This window comes from Temnothorax americanus, unplaced genomic scaffold, assembly GCF_048541705.1.
Source record: "Temnothorax americanus isolate GAGA-0224 unplaced genomic scaffold, ASM4854170v1 Scaffold115, whole genome shotgun sequence".
NCBI classification, from domain to species: domain Eukaryota; kingdom Metazoa; phylum Arthropoda; class Insecta; order Hymenoptera; family Formicidae; genus Temnothorax; species Temnothorax americanus.
The window spans coordinates 267,143-291,080 of record NW_027509248.1 but is presented as its reverse complement, the minus strand read 5'-3'; the positions used below and the strand labels follow the sequence as shown (position 1 = coordinate 291,080).

The 23,938-nt window shown below is 40.0% G+C and overlaps 1 protein-coding gene across 4 annotated transcripts in view; it reads left to right on the top strand.

Moving 5' to 3' along the window:
• Window positions 1-476: 476 nt before the first annotated feature.
• Window positions 477-23,938, top strand: part of LOC143908768 (E3 ubiquitin-protein ligase RNF220) — a 174,917-nt gene continuing 151,455 nt past the window's right edge. For 2 of the 4 annotated variants that reach the window (XM_077426541.1, XM_077426539.1), the window contains exons 1-3: window positions 1,064-1,923; window positions 5,684-5,797; window positions 9,300-9,837. In XM_077426541.1, the coding sequence (XP_077282667.1) occupies window positions 1,855-1,923; window positions 5,684-5,797; window positions 9,300-9,837 (721 nt within the window). In that variant the 5' untranslated portion in view covers window positions 1,064-1,854. Of the gene's footprint in view, window positions 1,032-1,063; window positions 1,924-5,683; window positions 5,798-9,299; window positions 9,838-23,938 lie in introns of those variants that run through there. The other 2 variants (XM_077426540.1, XM_077426543.1) reach the window with 2 other exon arrangements.

The window sequence follows — 23,938 nt, the reverse complement described above, 5'->3', positions numbered from 1 at the left end:
GTTTTTTATTTATTTTACATACGCCTGATTTAAACCAAAATCGTATGTTCTAATAAAATCACGGAATAAAAAAAGTTGTTTTTATAAATTATATCTTTTTATAAAGAGACTTCGTATTAAAGATTGTGATATTTAAATCTGGTATAAAAATATAATATTTTTTCTAATGTGAAAAAAATTAACAGATCGTAACACGTGATTATTACTGTATGTAATTACAAAGTATTAAATAATAATTATTAATGCAAAAATAGCCAGTGAGATGTATTAACAAAAGAATTTTCAAATTATTACGAAACTATGCATAAACTAAAATAATCTAAAATAATGTGTCTATTCGCACTATGAATGTATCTGTGCTACATGAATCGTAATCTTTTTAACAGCTTTGCGATCGCGGTACATATTCTACGTTTTTCAACCGATATGAATTGAAGCAGAAATTTTCACGATATATTTTCGAGACTAAACACTGTTTACTTCAATTTTCTTATGCAATTTACAATTTACATGTATGTAGCGCTCATTATCAACACCTGTCAACGTATGGAAATCTGAATCACGTTCAAAATGGAACACGGCCAGACGTTTCATTGGATCTCTGCCGTCAACGCGTGTTTAAACTTTCGAGAAGAAAGCAAACAAAAGAGGGAACGAAGGATTCGAGGGGCATGTCATCAGGGAACGGCACCGAGGCATTGTCTGAAATCGGAGCGCGCGTTTTGCGAGAACCGTCGGACACACGAAAATCACCGCGCGATGTTGCTGGCTGCGCGTCCCGTGCGCAATTGAGAGCCGCGGCGAGCGTCGCGCGTGGCTGCGCGGCGCACGACTGCGCAGGTCACGCATGCGCGGCGACGCCTAAGCAGCCAGCGGTCGGCTACGACGGCTACGGTGGCGCCAGTCATGGCGGCTGAAAACACACGCGCACGCTGCTACCGCCGCCGCCACCGCCGCCACCGCCGCCGGTCGGTGCCTCCACGCCTCTACCTCCTCGCCTCCGCCACCGCCACCGATCCCGCGACTCGTGGGTAAGTACCCTCACACTCCACGCTCCAATCAGTCTGCACTCGCATGTCCACGAGGTTGCTCGCACGGGCCTGGCGGCATCCTCTCTCTCACTCTCTCTCTCCCTCCCTCTCTCGCTTCGCTCGCTCGCTCTCGTACCTCCCGTTCTGTCATTCTCTGTCTCGCTCTTTCCCCCTCTCTCTCGTTCGACAGTCTATCTGTCTCTCTCCCCCCTTCTCTCTCTGTCGCTCTTTCATTCACCTGACTCTTGACGCGAGCAGTGCGTTACATAGCACGGGGGTGATACCGGTCGCCAGTCGAGGTACTGGTCGCGGACACCGCAGCCGTGGTTGAGGTTAGGTCGACGGACCTGTCGGGTCGTAGTAGTGGCGGGACGCGGCGCGGCGGATTTGAATTTTCGAACCCGCGGTTACCCGCGCCGTGCTTTTACGCTGTACTCCACCGCTGGGTGCCCGCAGATCGATTCGCGCGCGCGTCGCATTCGGAGGATCGCGGACCGTCGTCGCCGTCCTCGTCGTCGTTGTTTTCCTGCCGGACGGCTGCGGACGGGTTTCGTGATTGTCGTCTTGTCCACGGCAACCACGGGCAGCCGTTGCGCGCGCCTGCAGATAGGTGAGGCGACGTTAGACCGGACGCGCGTTTTTCGAAAACGAACGGAAACGTTCTTGTGAGGACGATGCGCCGCGAGTTTTTATCGTCGTCGTCGCCGCCGCCGCCACCGCCGTCGTCATCGTTGACACTGTTACTGTCGCCGAGGTCGCACTCGCGTCTGGTGGAAACGCGCAGCGACGGAGACGAGCAGCGGGACCTGTGAGGTTTCTGTGAATGTTCTCGGACAGCCGCGTGCCGCGGCTAGCCGCCGCGCATCAGTTTCTCAGTGCACACGAGGAAAACGTACGCGTGCTGGTGATCAACATGTCAATTTCTGCGCCCGGGAGCGCCACGCGGAATCCCTGCCCGGTTTCCGCGTGTCGTGTCGCGTCGGCCCCGCGTTATTGTCGTGAGCTCGCGTGGTACCGCGCGCTACGTGTCGCGAGAGCGTATTTCGCGGCTCGGGCAATGAGAACACGTCGTGGTCGTGGTCTGCAGAGAGAACATGCTCCGAACACCGTCGCTCCGAAGAGCGAAGCGTTTGGTTCGCGCGATTATCTCGCTTCGGAGTATACCTGCTGTTGACGAGAGTTCCGCGCGTCAACGACGATGAGAATGTTATCGATTAATGTTATCGCGCGGATACGTTACGACAAAAGCGGAACGATTGCGAAAAATTTGGGGCTGTTATTCTTCGATAGCTTCGAAGCTTTGAAGTTAACTTCGAACCTTCGGAGTTTAAGGTGTCTCTTCGAAGTTTCGAAAAATATATATTTGCGACATAAGCGACACAATTGCAACATTGGAAATTTTATTCGCATTTAGTCATATAATTTTATAAATGTGTGCCTAATGCGATACTGTTACTATTATATTAATTAATAATTGTATAATTTTGTTTCTTCGAAGCTTCGAAAATTAGAGGATCGAATATCGAAGCCTTCGAAGCAAATCACCAGCCCTAAATTGGAAATGTCATTAGATTACCGTACAGAAATCTTGAAAATTTATTCGCGCGTATCATTATTTGAACGTTAATATCGGATCGCGCTAAATTTACGCTATTTGTATTGGCTGGATTAGATAAACGTTACAGATATTGGCAGCTGTCAACTGACTGTTTTATGAACGATTGACATGAGATTCGCATCTCTTTAATGCAACTAACGAAACTCTTTAGCAAAATTTTGTAACATGCGACTTACATTATCGAATTAATCCTGCAATACTGTAAAGTGATAACGAGATATCGTCAGAAATCTATAGACGCGCGTCAAACGGTTACGTTTTGCAAATGCGCGGGAACATGAAACTCTGCAGAGGTATTGCGTAAGTGCATTTGAATACGCACGAGAGATAAAAGGATTCGTGCATGAAGTGGCTCGAAACTCATTTGAACCCGAAATAACGTTTCCAATTAGGTTGTCAATCCAATTGCCTTTATCTTTTTTTGTATGAAATGATAAGACGTTGGGTACACCTATTGGTTTAAATATACCTTTAATACTTTGATCATACTAAATTACTAATAGACTGATAAAGTCAATATCTATATTACATTGATTGTAATTTGATCACGGAGAAAATTTTATATTAAATTTTACTATGCTGTCGCACCAACTGCGGACCATCAAGACGCCCAAGTTTAAATGCTATAGTCTTATAGTAAAATTACTATGTCCATAGCATTTAGTGCTACGATCATAGCACTATATTATAGCATTGAATGCTATCATCGTAGCATTAAATGCTATGGACATAGTAATTTTACTATAAGACTATAGCATTTAAACTTGGGCGTCTTGATGGTCTGCAGTTGGTGTATAGCAGCATAGTAAAATTTAATATAAAATTTTGTCCGTGATCCTTCTACATTATTCAATAATTGAAAGTTTAACTCAAGATAGTTGTGTTATTCGAGCGACGCAGAAATATACGAAAATAATATTGTTTTAATTCTTAATTGTGATTTCAGATTGATGAAGTAAAAATTAATTGATAGAAACACAAAAATTAGAGTCTTCAAGTTTTTTGTCAAGTCAATGTTCGCAAAATTGTTGTGCACATTAAGATTCGAATTCGATTGCTATACTCCTAAAAATGAGCATTTACATGCACAATCCTACTGACATATTACCATTTTTCATTACCGTTAATATTTCGCACGCGCGATTTTCTATATCAAGCGCAAGCATCGTTCAATCGCTGTCGCGAAAGCGAAGGCGATCTGGCATCGATCGGCGCAATTATAGTTGCGGATCGAATTCAATAGCTTTCTGGTTGAAAGGTTAGAAGTAGCAGAAATTGTTGGCAGATCGACACCCGATCCAATACCGGTGATTAATTGACAATCGCGATAATTAATGATATACACGCGGTATACCGCGATCTCGTGCCACGACACGTTGATGTGTTCCATTAAATCGCGTTTTGCGGAAAGAAAATATCGAGTGAGTTATGAGCAGATCCGCTCGTATTTATTCATTTTTTATGGATAATTGCAGCGACTGTCATAACATTCGAGATTGTTGTTAAATATTTCCGTTTTGCGTGACGTGAGCTTTTAAGGATTTTAATAGTTCACTTTTATACATTTACTACTTCAAACAGTATATTTATCGGTTTTTAAACAACAATGGAAATTTATAGAATAAAAAGATTTTAACATATTTTGATAATTTAAGAATTCATATGCTGTAAATGCTCGTATAATCTAAATTGCGGAATGTCAAAAGTTTAAAATCAGGCATCCTGAGAATTTGTAATGATCTAAGACTTTAAAATTTAATTAAGAAAATGAAGTTTTTCTTATGTGAGTTTGCAATTTTATTGTAATAATTACCGTAAGAATGAGCGAATCTGAAATTCTAGACATTTCATTGGATTTTGCCAAAGTCTTTACATATTCAAAGCATAATTTCACGATATGCGGCAAATATTTTAATATTCTAGAGGAAACTATTTCGAGAAATTTAATAAATTAAAGAAATAGTTAATAATCACAAAATACAGTTTTAAACGTAGACTACATCAATAGGGAATGTCGGTTGCTGCTGGACTTTATCTGACTATTTTATAATTAATTAAACTACTCTTGTGTACAACAGGTGCCAATATACGAAATTGATAAAATTATAATTTCACTCCGCTGAGGAAACACGATGTAATTCTCATCGATGTAATTAATGCGCCACGACGTAATCCTCATTGACGAGCTAATTTATTGAATTTGCTTCTCGATCGGTGACCTCTTATTTCCATTTTTGCGTGTTCTCAAATTATAAAATCCGAATTGTTTGAATTGCAATTTTAATGAAGATAAAATCTGTAAAAGAGATCAGAACTGGAAATTGACGGTGGAGTTAATTTGGTGGAGTTTAAATTATAAATTTACACGTATCCATTTTTATATGCATTCTTTAAATAGTTTAATCTATATAAGGTATCTTAATGTTACTATGTATAAATTTCAAGACACGAATTTACAAAGTCTTTATGAATTATTTGTTATCAATGATTTAAGTATTGAAAACTATCTATTGAATTGTAACAATTAACTTGTTAAAAAAAGGTAATTTAACAATCATCAAGATTAACAGACATTTATAACTAAAAATAGATAAAGTTAAACTTTCTGTTTAGTTAGATTTTATCTTCTTTGAGAAAGCTTTGCTAAAAAACATGTGCGCTTTTATAAAATTTATAGGAAAATAAACAAAGAAGGTCTATGAGAAATTAAATTGATGAAAGTTCATCGATCGAGAAGTAAACGTATAACGTAAATCGCGCGAGGGGAATAGTTTATTCATATAACTATCATAGCTATGAAAATCACGAAGGTCCGATTAATTTTTAAATTCAATTAATAATTATTAATTGATGAACCAATATAAACGCGATCGATGAAGTATGCCCGATTATCGCGGTCGCGTACCCGAGATTTCGAGTTCACGCGAAATTCTCTTTGAGTCTCGCGTTGCCGAACGTGAGAATCTAGAATAGGAAAACGAATTAATCGACGAGAATCGACACGGAAGGAAGAAAACGACGATATATGTTTTAGATGGATAATTCTGCGTACGTACCGAATCACCTACCGCCGCCGTCTCTGGTCGTGTTCTCGCAGGCCGGAGGGCTGCCTGAGGCCTTGAGAATGCAAAGACCATTCAATCCACAAGTTAGTGTCCCATTGTCCTTACCCTTATGCCTATACGCCTCTGCATCTGCTTGCATTTACGCAGTTACGCTTATATTTACGCTTGCCTGCAACCTGCAACGCGCTGAAATGCCTTTTAACCCTTTGTCTCTCACAGATTTCGATTTTCTCGCAACCTAAGATTCTCATGTTTTTATGAAGAAGAAAATGTGATTGCGTGAACGATATAGAGATAAATAGAGATATAGAATATAAATCGATAAATAGAGATAAATGGAGATCGAAACTCATCGATGTACTTATATCTCTATTTATCGTGAATTGCGCACGGTGGACGTTGCGTAATTATGTGAGAAAAAAAGTAATGTTCCTGTAATTTTTTAACTACATTGAAGTCGACGAAAGGGGGAAGATTTAAGTATCGGAGAATTTGAAGAGTTAAATCATTTTCACGTTTGCATCATGTGCAACGGAAACTGCACCGCGGTGATTCGAGCGTATCGTGTTTGACGGTGACATACGTCACTATTTGGCAGAAAAGCAACTTGAAATTGTAAAAAATAAACAAATAACAAAAAAAATAATAATTGCTCGCATTGATTTCGATGAGCCCGTCGAATTGCTCGAGTTACTTTCATCTCGCTTTTACATATCTGTGCCGCTTTACACACGCGAGCACTAATTAATGCACGCAATGAATAGAAATTCGGTTGTGTGCGTGTGTATAAATGTGAATGCTCGAATAACAGTTAATATCATGCAAGTTAATGATGCGCAACTTTCTTCCGTCGAACAAATTGTTACCTTATTGTGTCTGTTTAGAATCAATTTATAAAGTGGAAAGAGTATAATTAAGAAGTGTAAGCTTAACTAAAATTTAGTTTATCAAATAGTTGTTTTTAGATCCGTTAAAAGTGGAAATATACAAATTAGAGTCTGAAGAGAAACATGCATATATCATGCAGATTGTGCATCATTGACATATATAGCGTGTGTGGTAAGCACTAAAAGCAGAGAAATTAAAACTGTTATCAGTGGGATAAAGTAAGTATTTTCACACGATCATATAGTGATCCGTAACAACTTGAATTTAGTTATAAGCATTGTTCACGGAGCAGCTGTTTATTTAATAATTTTAAAAGAAAATTAATTGTTAATAAATTTACAGCAATATTTCAATTAAAATATTACGTTAAAATGGTGACATCACCATCAGCCTTTGTAATTTTCTTACATTTGTTTCCAAATTTTATACGTGGCACAATCGCCGGGCGCGCGTATATATCGATAACGAATTACCGAAAATACCGTTATTAAACTTCCAATAATAACAAGACTCTTTTAAATACAAATTTTATATCGCACACATTTCTATCTCATAACTGCGTGATTGCCGCAAATATTTAACGAACGGGCGTCGCGGTTAATTATAAGCGTATTCCGCAGCGTTTTTAAATGCTTGAATATTTTTCATACGTGCGGGACATCAATCGGGTCCGGATAACGCGATGCAGATACGGAACGGTAGATGCAGAGATAGCGCGATGGAATGAGGGAGACAGCGAGAGAATGGGTTGCATCAAAATTCAGCATCGTTAAAAAATGAGATAATTTCGGGGGCGAACCTAATTGTGGTGGCGCGGTGACAAAATACGCTCGCGTTTTACCCGCTCGCGCGGAAGCGAGCGGGGAGCGGGGAGGGCGAGGCGGGGCAAAAAAAAATAAAAGATTATTGCAAATATGCAAGCGACGCGCGTCGCGCGACACCGATCGCGGAAAAAAGGGCCGGGGGCCGCAATTAAAATAATAATGAATACCTAATAAATCACTGATTGGACCGCGGGCGCAAATATGCCGGGGCCGGCGAACGCGAACCTCATTTCCCCGTATAAAAGAATAATAAACTAATCGCGGCGTACTAATACCCGCGCGGGTAACTCATCGCCCGCGTCATTATCGGCCGAATGAAATGTTTATCCGGAAACCAACTGTCCGTTCTCTCGCCGATGAAATCATTTCGATACTTCCATACCGCGTTCCCTTAGCCGCAGCGGGATGACGAGTAGTAACACTTTCAAGATGAGTTTGATATTGAACTTTATAATTAATTCTACCGCATGATTATATCGACAACATTTTAACGTTTATATGTTAAGGAAAAGTCAGTCCTGCATTGCTGAAAATCCACGTGAAATGAAATTGCGATATAATCCTGGAATATCCGAAATAATAAAAGTAATGTAAATAATCTTTCCTTTAAAGTAAAATCTTTTTTTGGACTGTTACCGCGAGAATACCGCGAGCGTAACAACGTTTTTCTTTTATTTAACGAATTTAAAAAATAACTTTTTGTATATTTTTGAAATGTGATGTCACGCCAAGTACTTGTGCATAATTAGGCGTTGAAACACTCGCGTCATTACGTTTCTCGACGAAGTCGAGGCATATAGGAAATACAATGCACCGTTATTACTTTGGTCACGTTTAAATACGATCCGATAATTCTAGCATTATAAATGTTACAAAATCCAACGCGTAGATGCTTCAGCCGAGCATTCAGTATGCGGCTTAATAGACTCGTCAATCACGGCGAATTGAATGATACAACCGGTACACGGGGGTGGAAAGGGGGCGGACCGCGGGGAGGACGAGAAGAGCTTCAGGTTTTGACGGATTATTATAACACAGTGGTTTCGCGTTATTAACAGTATACCACCGCGCTGCTTTGATATTATATGCCATGCCATTCAGACGTAGCTGAAAGCGCGGAAATACCCACATATGCTGCAAATGAGCTATCGAATTACGCGATTCAAATATTTTTTTTGCTTGTCGTATATACGCGAAATAAGGTTATCTCGTCGAGTCTGATAACACGAGAGGGCGGTTCTCGGAAACCGGAAGTAAACGTCAGGATCTCTTTTGTACGTGCCACTAAAATTAATAGAAAATTAGAGATTAAATACGTACGGCTTATAACTGGCGATTGTAAAATTGATTACAAAATTTTTTTAATAAAATAAAATATGATAAGTCTGTATTAGATAAAATCAATTGCAATGTCTCAATGTTTAAATATATCATATTAATATTGGAAATGTCCCAAACGTAGAATATTCGAGTTTCAAGAATATCTTATTTTTTTCCTATAATTATATAATAACATAATTGATAGAGTGTATAAATATAGAGTGTATAAATATATGATTTATCTGAATAATTTTCTTTCTCTTTTTCTCCATATTACTTACCATACATTCGCTTAATTAACTATTAATGAACGACTATTAAGTAACTAACAGTTAACTAACAGAAAGAAGCTGTTTTCGTATAAAATATATTATTACATTTTTATTTCACTAATCCCTATAATGCTTTTATGATGCTTTACGATATGCTGATATTAAAATGTAAAAGCTGCAATGTGTATAAATATTTAACCGTCGCATTTGGGAGGATCCAGTTGTAAAAGCTACTCGGTTTGCATCTCTTACCAATCCTTTTCCCTTTTCGTTCGTTTCAGGTGACCGATTCGAAAGATCTGCAGGTGCCCTTCAGCACGGCGGCGTCGCTGGGCTACGGGCTGCATCACATGCTGCATCTGCCGCCGCAATTCCTGCATCCGCTCGATCATAGACTGCCCTTCGGCGGCTTCCGGCCCTTGGTGCCGTCCGCGTTCGCGCCCCCCAGCAAGTGCCTCAAGGTCGAGACCGGGAACGGCGCGGTGCCGGGGAACGGCGGCCTACCCAGCATCGGCTCGCTCTCGAGCATGTCGAACATGTTCTCGCCCACGTCCCTACCGGGCGCCGGCGGGGGTGCGGTGGTGTCTGTATCCGGTGCGGCGGCCGTTGCGGCCGCCGCTGCCGCCGCGGCCGGCCAGGAAGTCGGCGGGCCGCAAAGTCCAGCCGGTTCCGCGAGCCGCTCGCCCACCGGCACCGGCGGTACCGGTTCCGTGCCGAATCGTGGTGCTACACCCGACGAAGAAGACCGTGACGCCAACGCCACACCGGGATCCGAAAACACCGAGCGATCCACTCCGGAGGAGGGACGGCCGTATAGACGTGAGTGTAATTAATATGCATATGTCTCTTGCTTTCTTTTGCGTACACTGAGAGAAATCTAAGTAGTTGTGGCAACTATTTTTTTGGCAACTCTGCAGTTTAACTACTTGTAACTAGTTTTCCAAAGTAATAGGAACTAAATAGTACTGAATACTATAAAAATACAGTCACAGAAACAATATTTGTCAACTATTAGTTGATAGTTAAATAGCGCCTTAACTATAATTATTATAGTTATATAGACTCCATAAAACAAGATATGACAATAACATTTTTCAAGTTTAGACAATTCCTTGACTTATTGTTTAGACAAATATTTTTTTGTTGTGTAGCATACTTCCAGAAGCCGGTGCGGGCGGCAGCGCGGACTCGCGCGGCGAGAGAGTTCGGCTCGCGCCCGCTACGCGGTGCATCGCCAGTATACTTTTGCGTGTTTAAAATTCAACATCGATTCCTATAACTAGGGTCGCTCGGCAGGGTTTTTCCAGCGATCCTTCTAAGGTTCGCCAGTCAGGGTGTGTTCACCCACATATATAATATATTAATCAATTTTGGATTATAAATCTGTATGATATATGTGGTGGCTCACGCCACCAGTAACCAGTAATACTCGCTCGCGCGGTAACTGTAAAGTCGGCAGTTTGCATCGTCGCCGCTAGGCGTCGCATTGCCCGTACATTCTCTCGAGTTTAAAATTCCGCACCGACCTGTATATAAGGAGACCCCCTACGAGACCAAAGCAGATAATTTCAGGCGCTAGTCGCCTAGGTATATTAATTATAAAAATTTTTTTTACGTTGAAATTCTTATTTTTTATGTAGTGATTTTTTACTTAATGTTTACTTTTAAGTCTTTTAGTTTAACAAATAAAAAATTATTCTTATTAGACAACTCTAAAAATTATGTTGATATCACTACAATGAATAATTATTCATGTTACTACAACATACTTTTTGCATACACAATATATTTTTTGTTAATGCCACTACTTTCTTGTAGTTTAAACAATTTATTTATTGTTGTTATTACAACTATTTTATACATAGTTGAGGCGCTATTTATCCACAAATTTATAGTCGTTTTAACCAAAAAAATTCTAGTTGCTGGTACAAATGTTTTCTCTGAGTGTACGGATAATGATCAATACGGTATATCGATATCGCTGGAATCTAACTCGTATTTGAATTTTTAATTAACATTCGATCTTTCCCATAAGATTTTTAATTACATTACGTTATCGTATGCTCGATATTTGATCGTTTATATTGATTATTTCTGTTCGTCGCTCGATTTTGATATCAGTTTTATAACACTAATAGCGGTTGCTTGCTGAGCTTTTGTAATATATTAATGAGACATCTTTCCGAGAGAAGCATAAAATGTAATTGAAATATTCAACTCGTAAGATATACATACCCTTATTGACGTAATCTTGAAGATAACCATGCGGATTTTCTCCGTTCACCATAAACATTTTCCCTGTTAAACAAACTCAGCTGCTTATCCGAAATTTTCAAAACGTACCGCGGGTATGTATTCCAAGAGATAAGAAAGGAACACATGTGCCGTATTGTTTTAGAACGCGATCTTTCTCGAGTCGCGGGCGGGGTCGGCGTGGCTAACCCGTATATTTTTTTGCGTTGACCCTGACATACGGGCGGGTTAAAGCCGGCTACATTAGGAGCAGAATCGTCGAGATTTGTATGCTTAATCTACCTAAGTCGTTTATTTGAGCCCCTGGCAACTGTAACAGCTGTGCCACGGACAGCCCTGAAGAGATGCGTTCACGCGCGCGGAGGGCTTGCCCTCTCTCTCTCTCTCTCTCTCTCTCCTCTCTCTTTCCCCTCTTTCTCTACCGTGCGTTTGTTTATTTTTCACCGTTGTCTTAATTACCGAAAGATAGAGCCATTTTTCCCCGGTCGCGGCGTCGCTGACCGCTTTTTCCGTGCTCTTCAATGTATGCCTTTTTTCGGATTTGCATTGTCGAGATAAATTATCATTTTTAATAATATAACACGTTGTAATACTCTTTGAAAAATTTAAATTGGATTTGATTTAGCTTGAAACAAATTGTTAAAGAGATTATCCAAACAGATAATAAAATATTCGATTTTGCCATTTTATTATGAAAAGAATGTATTGATTATGATTGCTATAAAATTTGATTAGTATTTTTTAATTTGTACTTATTTATCCCGTTTGTGCAATAGCTCCTATTTCAATAATAATTTTTATATACAGACTGTTAACGTTTTTGATGTGACTTCAAGAAATGATTAATACTTTTGTTTATTAGTAATATAAGATGGTAATAATCTCTTTCAGAAAAAAAAAACAGATTGTGCGCGCCGAAGTCAACAACCTCGTGAGAAATCGTACATTCTTGCGTACAAATTAACCGTCGGCGAAAAAGCGCGCGACGATGGTCAGTTCGCTCGCTTTTCGTCGGCTAATTTTCGTTTGATTGCGAAAGAGAAAAGGGGTTGGAAGTGCACGAAAAGTTTCCCTCTTCGCTTCTATACTTTCTTTCTCTCTTTTTTTTATTCCCACCTAGTTGGGTGCAGAGATAACGACGCCCTTTGACCGCTGCGCCGCGTCGCACACACCGTATACTGCTCGAAATGCGACGTTAGCGCGTTGCTAATTAGTTGGTACCGACTTTGTGGCAGTGCACGGCGCGCGTTGCGTTATACGCAACAGGGAACAGTCATTGCGGAAAATTATTCGCATGATTGAGAGCGAAGAGTCAATTTTAATTACGGGAAACTCCGTACGAGTTTTTTTTTGGCGCTAATTATTTGGATAAGTTCTAAATTTAAAGAAACATATGTATATAATATTTCTCATCGTTGCGTTGAATCTCTTTTTAGTTTGAAATCCCTTTGACGCGTTAAAATTTATTGCCAACCATATGATTCATGATGCGCCGGAAATATTATTAATATATTGTTTGATATCTCGAACGTCGAATGCTATTATGCGAATTGGCCGCGTACATACCTATTTTATACTCCATATATAGTGCGGTATTTTCATTATACACTCGCGCGTCCTTTTTGAGCCGCTCCGTGAAGGGTGCATATATAGAGACGTGGTTGACATACACTTGCGCTCGTGCTTCATCGCTATTTATGGCAAATAATCATACGCGACTGTATCGCGCAATTTACATTGCGTTTGTTTGACTCTCATGACGCGGCAAAAATATCAAGTTAATATTGACTCGCGTCTATAATGCGTGTGTTTGGCCGCATCCCACTAGTTGCTATAATCGACTATCGTCATTTCGATAATCGTTATCGTTTTTAAATTTTATTATTGATAGAGAAAAAATCACGATACATGTTTCTGCGAGATGAGATTAGATCTATAATCTTTTAATTAATTCTTATTTTCAATTTTTTTTTTAATGCAATGGTTACATTATTCACGCGTCCGAATATGTTCCAATGAGATTTATTGTTACATCTTGTTGAACAATTACTTATTATTATAAAACACGAGATGATGTAACTAATTCTTCAATCGCAGTCGCTAACAAGATCGCCAGCGACTTTTGATGATTAGAAGTTGAAACAAAATCACCCAGCAAATCGGTCTGTAATCAGTAGTTCGCCGGTGCGGTGCGGAGAATACCGGCGAGCAAGTAATATACGCAATTGTATCGTTCATGCTCGCGTCACTCCCGCGAACGCGTGTACGACATCGGCTGAGGGGGGAGGGGAGATATGCGATGTTTGGTTCGCAGCCGGGGATTGGAGTGTACAATCGTATACCGTTTGGCAGCCTGTTTGAATGTTTTGCGACGAGTTTATTCGAGTTATCAATTTCCTGGCAAATATCTGCATTTCCGCGCGCTTCACGTTTCTCCCTCTGTCGTTTTTCCCCTGCTCCCTATTCTCCGTTCTCTATATCGCGCCTGCAGTAGCATTGCGTAACTGTGGCTTTGCTAAAAGGTGTAAACTGAACCTATCCGCGAACCAACAATAGTTGATGGGGAAAGAAAGAAAGAAAATAAGCGCCGTACTTTTGTTTAGAGAATAGCTTCTATATATTTTACAGATTAATCAGATTTTCTCTTTCTCTCTCTCTCCTTTCTTCCCACCCTCCCTCTCTCCCCCTCCCTTTCTCCCTTTCTCCCTTTCTCTCTCCTCCTCGACATATGCCTGCATACGAATAAAACAAATAGTAATAAACTTGACGAAATTACGTGTGCATAATGGAGGAATTGATTGTGTGTGCATTTATACATATACATAGATATTATTGCAGTAACTCTGAATTATCGTGCACTCAGAAAATGTCATACAAGTGTTAGTTTTTTATTATCTTTAAATTTTTTATATGTTTTTATGTTATCTGTTTTATTGTCGTTATTAATTAATTTTAGAATTCGCGATCCTTTATAGCATCATCAGAATTGTATCCGTGTGAAATGGATGTGCAACATAAAAAGTTGCGAAACGTTTTAAAGTCGAAACGATATAAAGGGTCATCAAAAAAATCATTGATAATTCCGGGAAAAAAATATCAGGGCTTGTTTTCGACATACGTGATCGCTTTACAACGGGCGCTTTTCCACGTAAAAGCGCATATGTGTAAAGCCCGGTGTCTACGATGCAAGAACTTGGTCCAAGTTTTGGTTTAAGCCAATGAAACTGCTGCTTTTCTGTAAGAGCTGCAAGTTGATTGGCTTAAACCAAAACTTGGACCAAGTTCTTGCATCGTAGACACCGGGCTTAAGGGGTGCGGCATATACGACGCAACGGGCCAAAGGGCCACACGCATGTATTAGCGCGTTATTCATATTTTTTTTTTACGCACGCATAAATACGCGGCAATAATATAACACAGGGACGCCGCTCTCGTCTGGACGGTCATGAAATGGCAAACATAAACCGGAAGCGTCGTGATTTTTAACTCGTCGCGAATGTATGATGTCGTTTTTTTCCAGTTTTGCGTATTTATATTTGCGCAATTTTCCACGAATCTCACACCGAGAATCGTTTCCATGCGTGTTGTTTTAAACGTATGGTATAATATAAAAATGCAAACTTGGACTTGAAAAAAGTGAAGTGAAATTATTTGCACGAAACTTATCACTATTATATTTCTGAGTCTTGATAAAAATATTTAGACAATCTTTATTTGCACTTGATGATTAATCTAATATTATATAACAGACTGTTCAGTTATTTTATAAGTTGATATTGAAATAAGATTTTTTTTTTAAACGAAATAGATTTGTAAATTTGAAATATTGTATTATGATGTAGGGGAGACCGGGGTTAACTCGACACCGAGGCGAACTTGACACTAGGCTTTTTGCCAATTTAAATCTATCGTAGAAACTTGCCTTTCTTACTGTAAATGCGTCTTTATGTGCCAGTATTATCAACGGAATTTGGTAACATTCTGAGTTATAGTGTAATTTTTAACGCGACATAAGCGTTTTTGATAGTAAAAAGTAATTTTTCCGATCTCTCGAAAATGGTTTACGCTTTCATCGAGCTTTTGGGCAAAACTAAGCGACGTACAGCAAAATTTCCTGAAACAATTTTGTACCTGAAAGAACGCTCTTTAAATGTGTACCATTAAATTTGCTTGAAAATTTTATTTATTATAATTGTTGAAAATTGCCTTTGAAAAAATTGTGTCGAGTTTACCCCGGTATTTTTCAATTTGAAAATTTGTCTTCGCGTCACTTTTTCTTTTCTGGGGCCAAAACTAAGCGACGTGCAACAAAATTTCCTTAAGCAATTTTGTACCTGAAGGAACGCTCTTTAAATGTGTACCATTAAATTTGCTCGAAAATTTTAATTAATTGTTGGAAATTGCCTTTGAAAAAATTGTGTCGAGTTAGCCTCGGTCTTCCCTACGTATAAGAAATGTCTATGAATATTTTTAGATTTTTATTAGAAATAATTTAAAAAAAATTAATATAAATATAGTAAGTACATAATTCTTATATATGTATATGTATATGTGTATGTTTAGTTTTTTAGTACATAGTCATCCGAAACTACGTCAGAAATTAAAAATCAATAGAGAATCTTTCCATTCTTATATCGTGCCATGGATAACAAAACAAAGTCGTTTCTTTCAAGTAATATTCCGCGATACAATACGTACGTAAAAAATGTATTGTTACCAGTGAAGTGAGTTAAAAAAAATTATCGAAGTGCGAAGTGTTAAAAGGGTAAAAACGCGGCGCACATTGTGCATCGCGTATCACGTACGTAAATTATTGCTTCTTGAAGGAAAGCAGTTAATACCATGACCGTTACGACTGTGTCGTACGTCACGAGTAAAAGCTCACATAAACGTCAGTTACGTCAATCATTCTTTAATAGGAATGAATTTTCGTCGGTCGCCGCTAAATCACTATTGGCCAATAACCGTTTACCGTTAACAAAACACCGCGTACGTCGGCGTGCTGAATTGATGTACCACTTCACCAATGAGATGTAGTATAAATATATACTCGCAGACGTGATGCTGCAACTATGTTAAGCAATTGAGCGAGCGGGGTAAAATCGAATTTGCATGTAACGCGCGTAATTGCTATATAGCAGTAAATCGATTGGAAATTAATGTCTCTTCGGTTCGTCTATTGGATATTCTAAATATTAACGAATTTTATTAAAACGACGCAGTGTGTACACATAAACGGAAAACAGTTTCCATAAACGCGAAATTAAATATATTTCCGTGTATATACAATATTAACATTGCTTACCCTAGGTTTATCAATTATGTTTTGAATTATTTATATAATTTTTAAGTCTTCTTTCGTGTTTCCGTTTCTTGATTATCATGAATAATTTATTACTCTAAGATAGTACACAGCATATATATATGAATGGCACAGTCGCGGTTTATTGCTTTTTTATAAAATAATTACAGAATTCGTGGATGTACCTTTCTCACAAATGACTGCCGCTCATTCGCCAACGCGCGCGTAGAAGTTTCTCTCATTTGTATTCTTAGGGCGAGTCGCGAGCCGGTACCCACGATTTACTATCACGTCGTACGAATTATTTAGTAATCAAATTTTGCCCGGTTACCGAGGCTTCGAACGGCGGCACAGAAGGGTGGTCGCGTCGTTGGCTGCTTTTACGATGATTTCTCTATTTTACGGTGGTTGCGTGAGAAGACCATTAGGCAGCCATCGAGATTTGGTGTAAACGTGCCGCGAAAACCGCTTTTAAGCCGCAAAAATTCATGCTTTTTTTTTCGCGGAAAATTATTACCGAAAAATGCGAAAAATGTGATAGAGCAACATCGCTCGATAATTCTTCGATAAAAATATATTAGAAAACGTGCTATATAAAACAAATACTTTTGATTTAAAAAATACATGTATAAAAATATGAATATTTCGGAAAGAACTAAGAAATGAATCATCTTAATTTTAAATTTTAAGATTCCCAAGTTCTCTATCTTGGATTTATTTGGAGAGATTTTTATACGTTATTAGATAATACGTAACGTCACTTTTATATATGAAAATACAATTTTATATCGATTCACGCGATTTTTTTGAAGACGCGTCGTTACATCTCTCTCGTTTCGACTTTCACCAGCTTTTAAAAGAGATGAGCGAAATTTGCCGGCGATAATATGCGTTTCGTTATTTTCGTTATTTAAAAAATAAAAATTTCATAGCTGATATCGCGACCCAGATAACTCGGCACCGGCCGTGGCTGAACCAACAATTCGTTACTGCGGATTATCCAGCTGTCCGCGTCGAGAAAAGGCGAGTAACGCGAAACTCATTATGATGCAGGAATAACGAGCCACAGTATAGATTACCGGATTACAAACGAACTGGAATTATTGAATTACAAATGATTCCTCCGATTCCTCCTCCCATGCTATGCCCGCCGATATTTTGTTTCTTTGTTATTTATTTTATTTAAGATACGGTTTTTTGCGCATTTTGGCATGCATTTAATTTTACTCATACGATCCTATTGACGCAAATTTGATTTCAAGGTGGAGCCCATTTTACTTGCTATTCTCCTTACGGCGACCACTACGGTCATCTTCAGAATTTACGAATTTATTTATAATTATTAACGATAATTACAAGCGTGCGCGTCAATCACAAAAGTTACTGTTACAAGAGGAAATAATATTAATTTGGATCGTATTTAGAATCGATCCTTTTGGAATCTCTATGAAAATTTTTAATTAATAATTCAGTTATCATTTTTTAAAATAAAATTACGGAAATTTTGTTTCGTCATTTGCACAACGTAAATTCCAGGCATAAAGCATAAATTGCGAACGATGCACTCTTCAATGCGACCGGCGCTGGCCCTTTGCGACTCGCTCGGAATCGATGGATCGAAGCGTGCAAAAAAAAAAACAGACCGTCTGTGACCCATATTACTTGGAAAATTTTTAATTGCATTTTTTTCCATCGACAAAGAGGGCCGACACGCGGTGGTGTGCCTTACGGATCGCGTCGCATCCATTGCGCGCGCGTTTGTTTGTATTCGACGGGAGCGGTTCGCGAACGAATGGCGACATTGCGAACGGATGCGCCACCTCGACGCGACCAATTACCAATCACTCTCGCGGAACAATAAAGCAAAACCGTGGAAAAAAATTCCCGTCAAAAGTATCGCGTTTCATATGCACCTAGCGCGCTCCCCGCGGAGAGCCCGCGGTGGCGTATAACCGTCGCGCAAAAATAAAATTAAAAGCTGAATGCTGCGGGAAAAAACGCACTATCGCGCTGGTCTCCTTTGTTTACGGAAGAAAAATTCAGCGCTCGCTTTTGATTTTTGAATGATTCGGAATTTTATATTAATCGTATCGCGCGCTTTCTTTCCGAAAAAGTGGATATAAGTGCAGTTTTGGAATGTCGGTAGTATATCTCTCGGACATTTTCTCATCGTCTCTGTGAAGACGATAACAAAATTCTTTGGTAGATATACCGGACATCAAAAGTGACTGTTGATAACTCATTTAAGAGTTTTATTTTTTTTTATATGATTTTTGTTTTATATTCCCCGAGAGCCACTTTTCGTTGCGTCACATATAGATACTATCAATTTAATGGCGCGATAATGTCTAGTGGAGTTAATTCACGGATGTGGGTCCGGTGGAATGGCCCGGCCCAATAATACCACTCTACATATATGACCGTCAATCCAACTTCAAAGTCGGCTACTTTAAAATACTATACTATCTTATCGCTTCCATTTACTGTTTTCGTCAGTAATATCATCGTATTTATTAATAGTAAATAATAACTTGCCTCTCAGAAATGTGATTAAATCGGATAGGACGTAGAAAATAAATAATCAGGTAGAAAACGAATTTTTAAAATTGAGATAACTAGGAAGAGAGAGAGAGAGAGAGAGAGAGAGAGAGAGAGAGAGACAGAGACAGAGAGAGAGAGAGAGAGAGACAGAGACAGAGAGAGAGAGACAGAGAGACAGAGAGACAGAGAGAGAGAGAGGAGAGAAGGAGCGAATGCAAAGCAGCCATCATCGATCTTGCGGAGGTATTTGGCTCGAGGAGACTCAAGAGGAAGAGGTCTGCAAGTAAGCGGGGGAGGATGAAGCGGAGAGGAAGGAGGACACTATTCATCATGGTCCGAGAGTGGTGCAACTGCAACTGCGGCGACGTGGAGTTCGCCGCGCCTCCACGCGCGCACAGTCGCTGTAGAAAGGTGGAAGAAGCAGATGGAATTGAGGGATGGAGAGGGAAGAAGGGATAGGAGGAATAGAGATGGCACAGTACTGGCGGTGTCGTAGCAGGGAGTAAAATAACTGAGATACCGGCTGTATCCTTCTCCTCCTCCTTCTCCTCTTCCTCCTCTTTTCCTCCTCCTTCCCCTCCTCTTCCTTCGCATGACTGCAACTAGCTAGGCGGAGCTCGCGAACCGAGCTCTATGTAATAGCTGCATTGCATTGGGCACCTAGAGACCTCTCCGCCTGCATTCTTGCGCAATAGAAACGATCTCCCGCGTCTTTCACCCTCTCGGTTTTCCTCCCTCTTTTTACCCTTTTTGTATACCCCGCCGGTATGTGCAATTCAACTCTGTGAACTATATATGCGACTTATACGTAGTGTCCGCAAAAAGGTACACAGTACGGTAGTAAGGCTTTACTCTTAAAACAGTTTGCGGACTTCATTTTTATTTAGCGGACACTCGCTTTCATGCGGCTGGTTGTCATGAATATTTTTCTCTGAATGAATATGTTCTTGATAATCATACGACGTCTTTTTTATTATTTATATAAGTTTAATTAACTGTAGAATATCTTGACATAAAATAATTGTGAGATAATGTAGCGCTGTTATGTTACAATACATGGCCAATACGGATAATGTGTAAAATAGAATACCAAATATTACATACTTTGCTCTGTAGGAAATATTTAATTTTTTAATTAAGTTGTATTTATCTCTTAATATTGAGGTCACTTATTTTTGAAAGTTTAATTCTTTATTTTTACGTCTATTTCTTCATGCTTCATATATCTTTCTACTCGAGATTCGACTCAAAATATCGAATTTTTAATATAAGACAAAATACAAATGAAATGAAGTTTCTGTTTCTTCATAAGTATGGTTAAGAACTACAAATCTGACGTTAATGTACCGTACTAGGAGACCGACCTTTTTTCAAGACCCGTTTCTTGTAATCAACTATACTCTTCATACATTGCCAGTAGTATAAAATCACGGATCTGCTTCTGTCTCAGATACACCTATAGGTATAACATGACTCTCTGTGCATTTGTCAGGTCGACGACCGCCCTCCCTCGATGTCTATCCCATGTGGAACCGCGATCGTTTCACCTTTTCCTCTCAGCTATCCAGTCGATGTCGTATCTTCCTCTTTTTATCTTCTTCGCGAGGAACGAGGATACTCCGTTCATGAGAAGGGATTACTGATTTTCTCGCGCGCGCGCGTGTGTATGTGTGTGGTTGGTAATTTTCTCTTCCGTCTTCCGTCTTCTATCCCGACGTTTCCGCGCTCGTTTAACGATCTGGCTTGCGCTGCTAGAAATAGAAGCTCCGCCTCCTAGACCAGAAACCGAAGGCCGGGTAAGAGAGAGAAAGAGGCAGGAAGAGAGAGAGGAAGTGTAGAGTTAAAGAGGAAGAGGGAAAGAGAGGTATCCTCCTCCGCAACGTGGGAGGACGAGACTCCTTGCGAAGCCCTGGGCGTGGTGAGGGAGGAGCTTCCTATACTGTATACGAACTCGTTTATATTTAACAACGACGGCCGGATGCAGCCGACGTTGGCGTCGACATCGCCGAGACCGTCGGCGTCGGGATTATGACGCAGTCCGCCAAAACCGTGCGTCAATGTGTTTAATTCTCGATTCATGAAATATTTTCCTATTTTGAGATTATTATTATGCAAAATAATCTTCTACAACTGTGAGTTTTTTTTTTAATTTGTTATTGATGGTTATTACCGTCATCCATCATATAGATATACTATTTTTTTAATTATCGAAAATACGGTAGATAATGATACTAGCCTTGTTCACAGAGTTTCCACAATTAGAAAATTAACGTATGGCGGAGAGAGCGTCACGTATACACGCGAAGGCAACCGATATCTTGCGAGTATATACATACAAATATGCTCAAGTAAACATACAATAGGTTTAACTATATATTACAGGTGAATTTTGTGCATTCGGTTACATTCGCGCGAAACAATGGAACGTACAAGCTCGAAATAATTTTAATCAAAGACGTTAATTTCAATTTATGATTCACGGCGGATTCGACTGGGCTTTAACATAATTTAATGAAATTCGGTGCTAATGCAACATATTTGGCATACGTATTCCGTCGGATGGAGTAGAGTTTCCCTGTAATTTTAATTAAAAGTATTGATTTAAATTCTACGTACTGCTACATGGCTCTCCACATATTAATTCAATTCATTTAACGTGCGTCGTCAATTTTATTCCCATCGAGTAATCTGTAATTGCGATGCAGTCGCGAGGATATCCTTTTTAGAAGAGCTCCGAACGAACGCGCGCTTGCGAGGAGCACTTCTCGTGCGTTTAGGTAATATAACTAATCTTTTTTCGCGTGCGAGAAACTATCCGTTGCGAGATAACTTGGTGCAAAAGTGTTGGCACATAGAGAAGATAAAATTTACCGTAGAATCTGCCAATCTCGTGTAACCCGATGAACACGAGACTTCGTAATGAATGTAACGAAGAGGGTTAATTTAGATTCGCAGTAGAACTGACTGAATTTCGGGCTTAATGAAATCCGGTAACGGTGTATATATGATTAATGTACACGATTTGATCGAAATTTTATTTTACTTTGTACCAGTCATGGCGCATCTTCTCATAAAAAAAGGAAAGGGCATCTTGTATAAAAGCAGCATATTCTTATTATTTATTCCATAAGGTAAAAATTTCGATTTATTCAATTGGAACTGAATCATGTTCCAGTCTTGCATAAATATGTCCGTAATTTTATTGCTTATCTAAACAAAATAAATGAAATACTTGATAAGCTCTCATCCCAAACAGTTTCTACCTTCGTTTGAACACATTAAAAGAAATGTATTTAGTACACTTTTATTCAGCGCTTGATTTTGTGACGTCGCACGTCCTACGACGGACGCGCTCGTTTACGTGACGATCGCGACGCGAGCAACGACGAATGCGAGCGGAGGAGAGGAGAGGAGAAGTGGGAAGGTGGGACGTCACACACGAAGGAAGGGTTAAACTGTACAGTTTGCCAATTTGCCGCAGGCGTCGTCGCCTACGGTAAGTGCGTAGAGGTGCGCCATGCCGTGTGCCGGGGCCGGGGCCGGGGCACGCCACCACGTTTAGCGGGCCGGGAGATGAAGTACGCGAACGAACGAGATTCGGGCGAGAGGCTGATGTGCGGTTGAGGAGATTAATATGCGCGAGCAAGGCTCGCGCGCGGCCACCCCCGCCGGTATCCTCATCCTTCACCCTCGTTTCACCCGTGTCCGCGGCTCTTGCGCCACTGTCGTTTTGCTCTTCTCTCTCTGCTCTCGCTCGTTGGCCACCCCCTGCTTTGCCGCTCTTCGTTTTTCTCTCTCTCTCTTTCTCTTTCTCTCTCGTCGCAACCCTCGCGGTCCCATTTGCGAGTGGCGGCGATATATACACACGTATAAATCCAGCGGCGCGCACACGTGTACCTACCGTATACCGCGGCCGGTTCTGGGCATTTAGTAATTTCTGTCACGAGCCGAACGTTCCCGTTCGGAACGTCAACTCACGTGTAACTGCGGAGCGAATGGCTGCTCACGTATGCGTCGAGCTTAGCCGGCGACCGCGAGAAGAGGATGGCCTCTGCGAGAAAATTTGAGCGTATCACGACGCTGATGGCCTCGAGCCCTCGGGCCACCGCCACGTTCGTGCAAATAGTCCGCACGTGGAATATCGAAAGTGTCATCTTACCCATAATACAAGTGCATGCGGCGACATCCAATTCGCTCGGTTTTTACATCAAAGTAGCTAAATATTAGCACTATCGAGATGTAACTTTTTCTCCTTTTAATAGAAACGGTGAAAGAATTTGACCGTAAAAATATTGACCGTTAAATATATTTGCATTTGTATATTATAGTAGGAAAAGATTGTTACCTAATCAAGTATTACGCAAAAGTTGAGAGCTTTATTCTTTAAGTGGACTCTGAAGTTGAAATTGAAAAATTAATTCAACTGTGTTGTAATATAAACACTTTAAATTAAAAATTAATTTAAGGTTAAATGTCTTAGAAATACAAAAAGACTAAAAATGACGTTTTTGTTTAGCACAATGCACTCTGACGGAATTATATTCCGCTTTTAGAACGTGAATCCTGCAGAAGCGCATTGAATTTGATATTTTCGCGTCACTTACAATTAGGCTTTTTTGATCTATTACATGAATTTAATGCGTCATAAATTTAATGATCGAGTGACGCTAGAAAAATCACGCACGCGCGTGAGCAAGTTTTTTTGTAGTTCGGAGAATGCCTGGGGAGGTATTCCGCGCGCATTCCGCGGAAGGGTTGAGATGGCAAACGGCAGCAGAGCAGTAGGATCGACCGGTCGGTCATTCGGCGGGGTGCAAAGAGCGG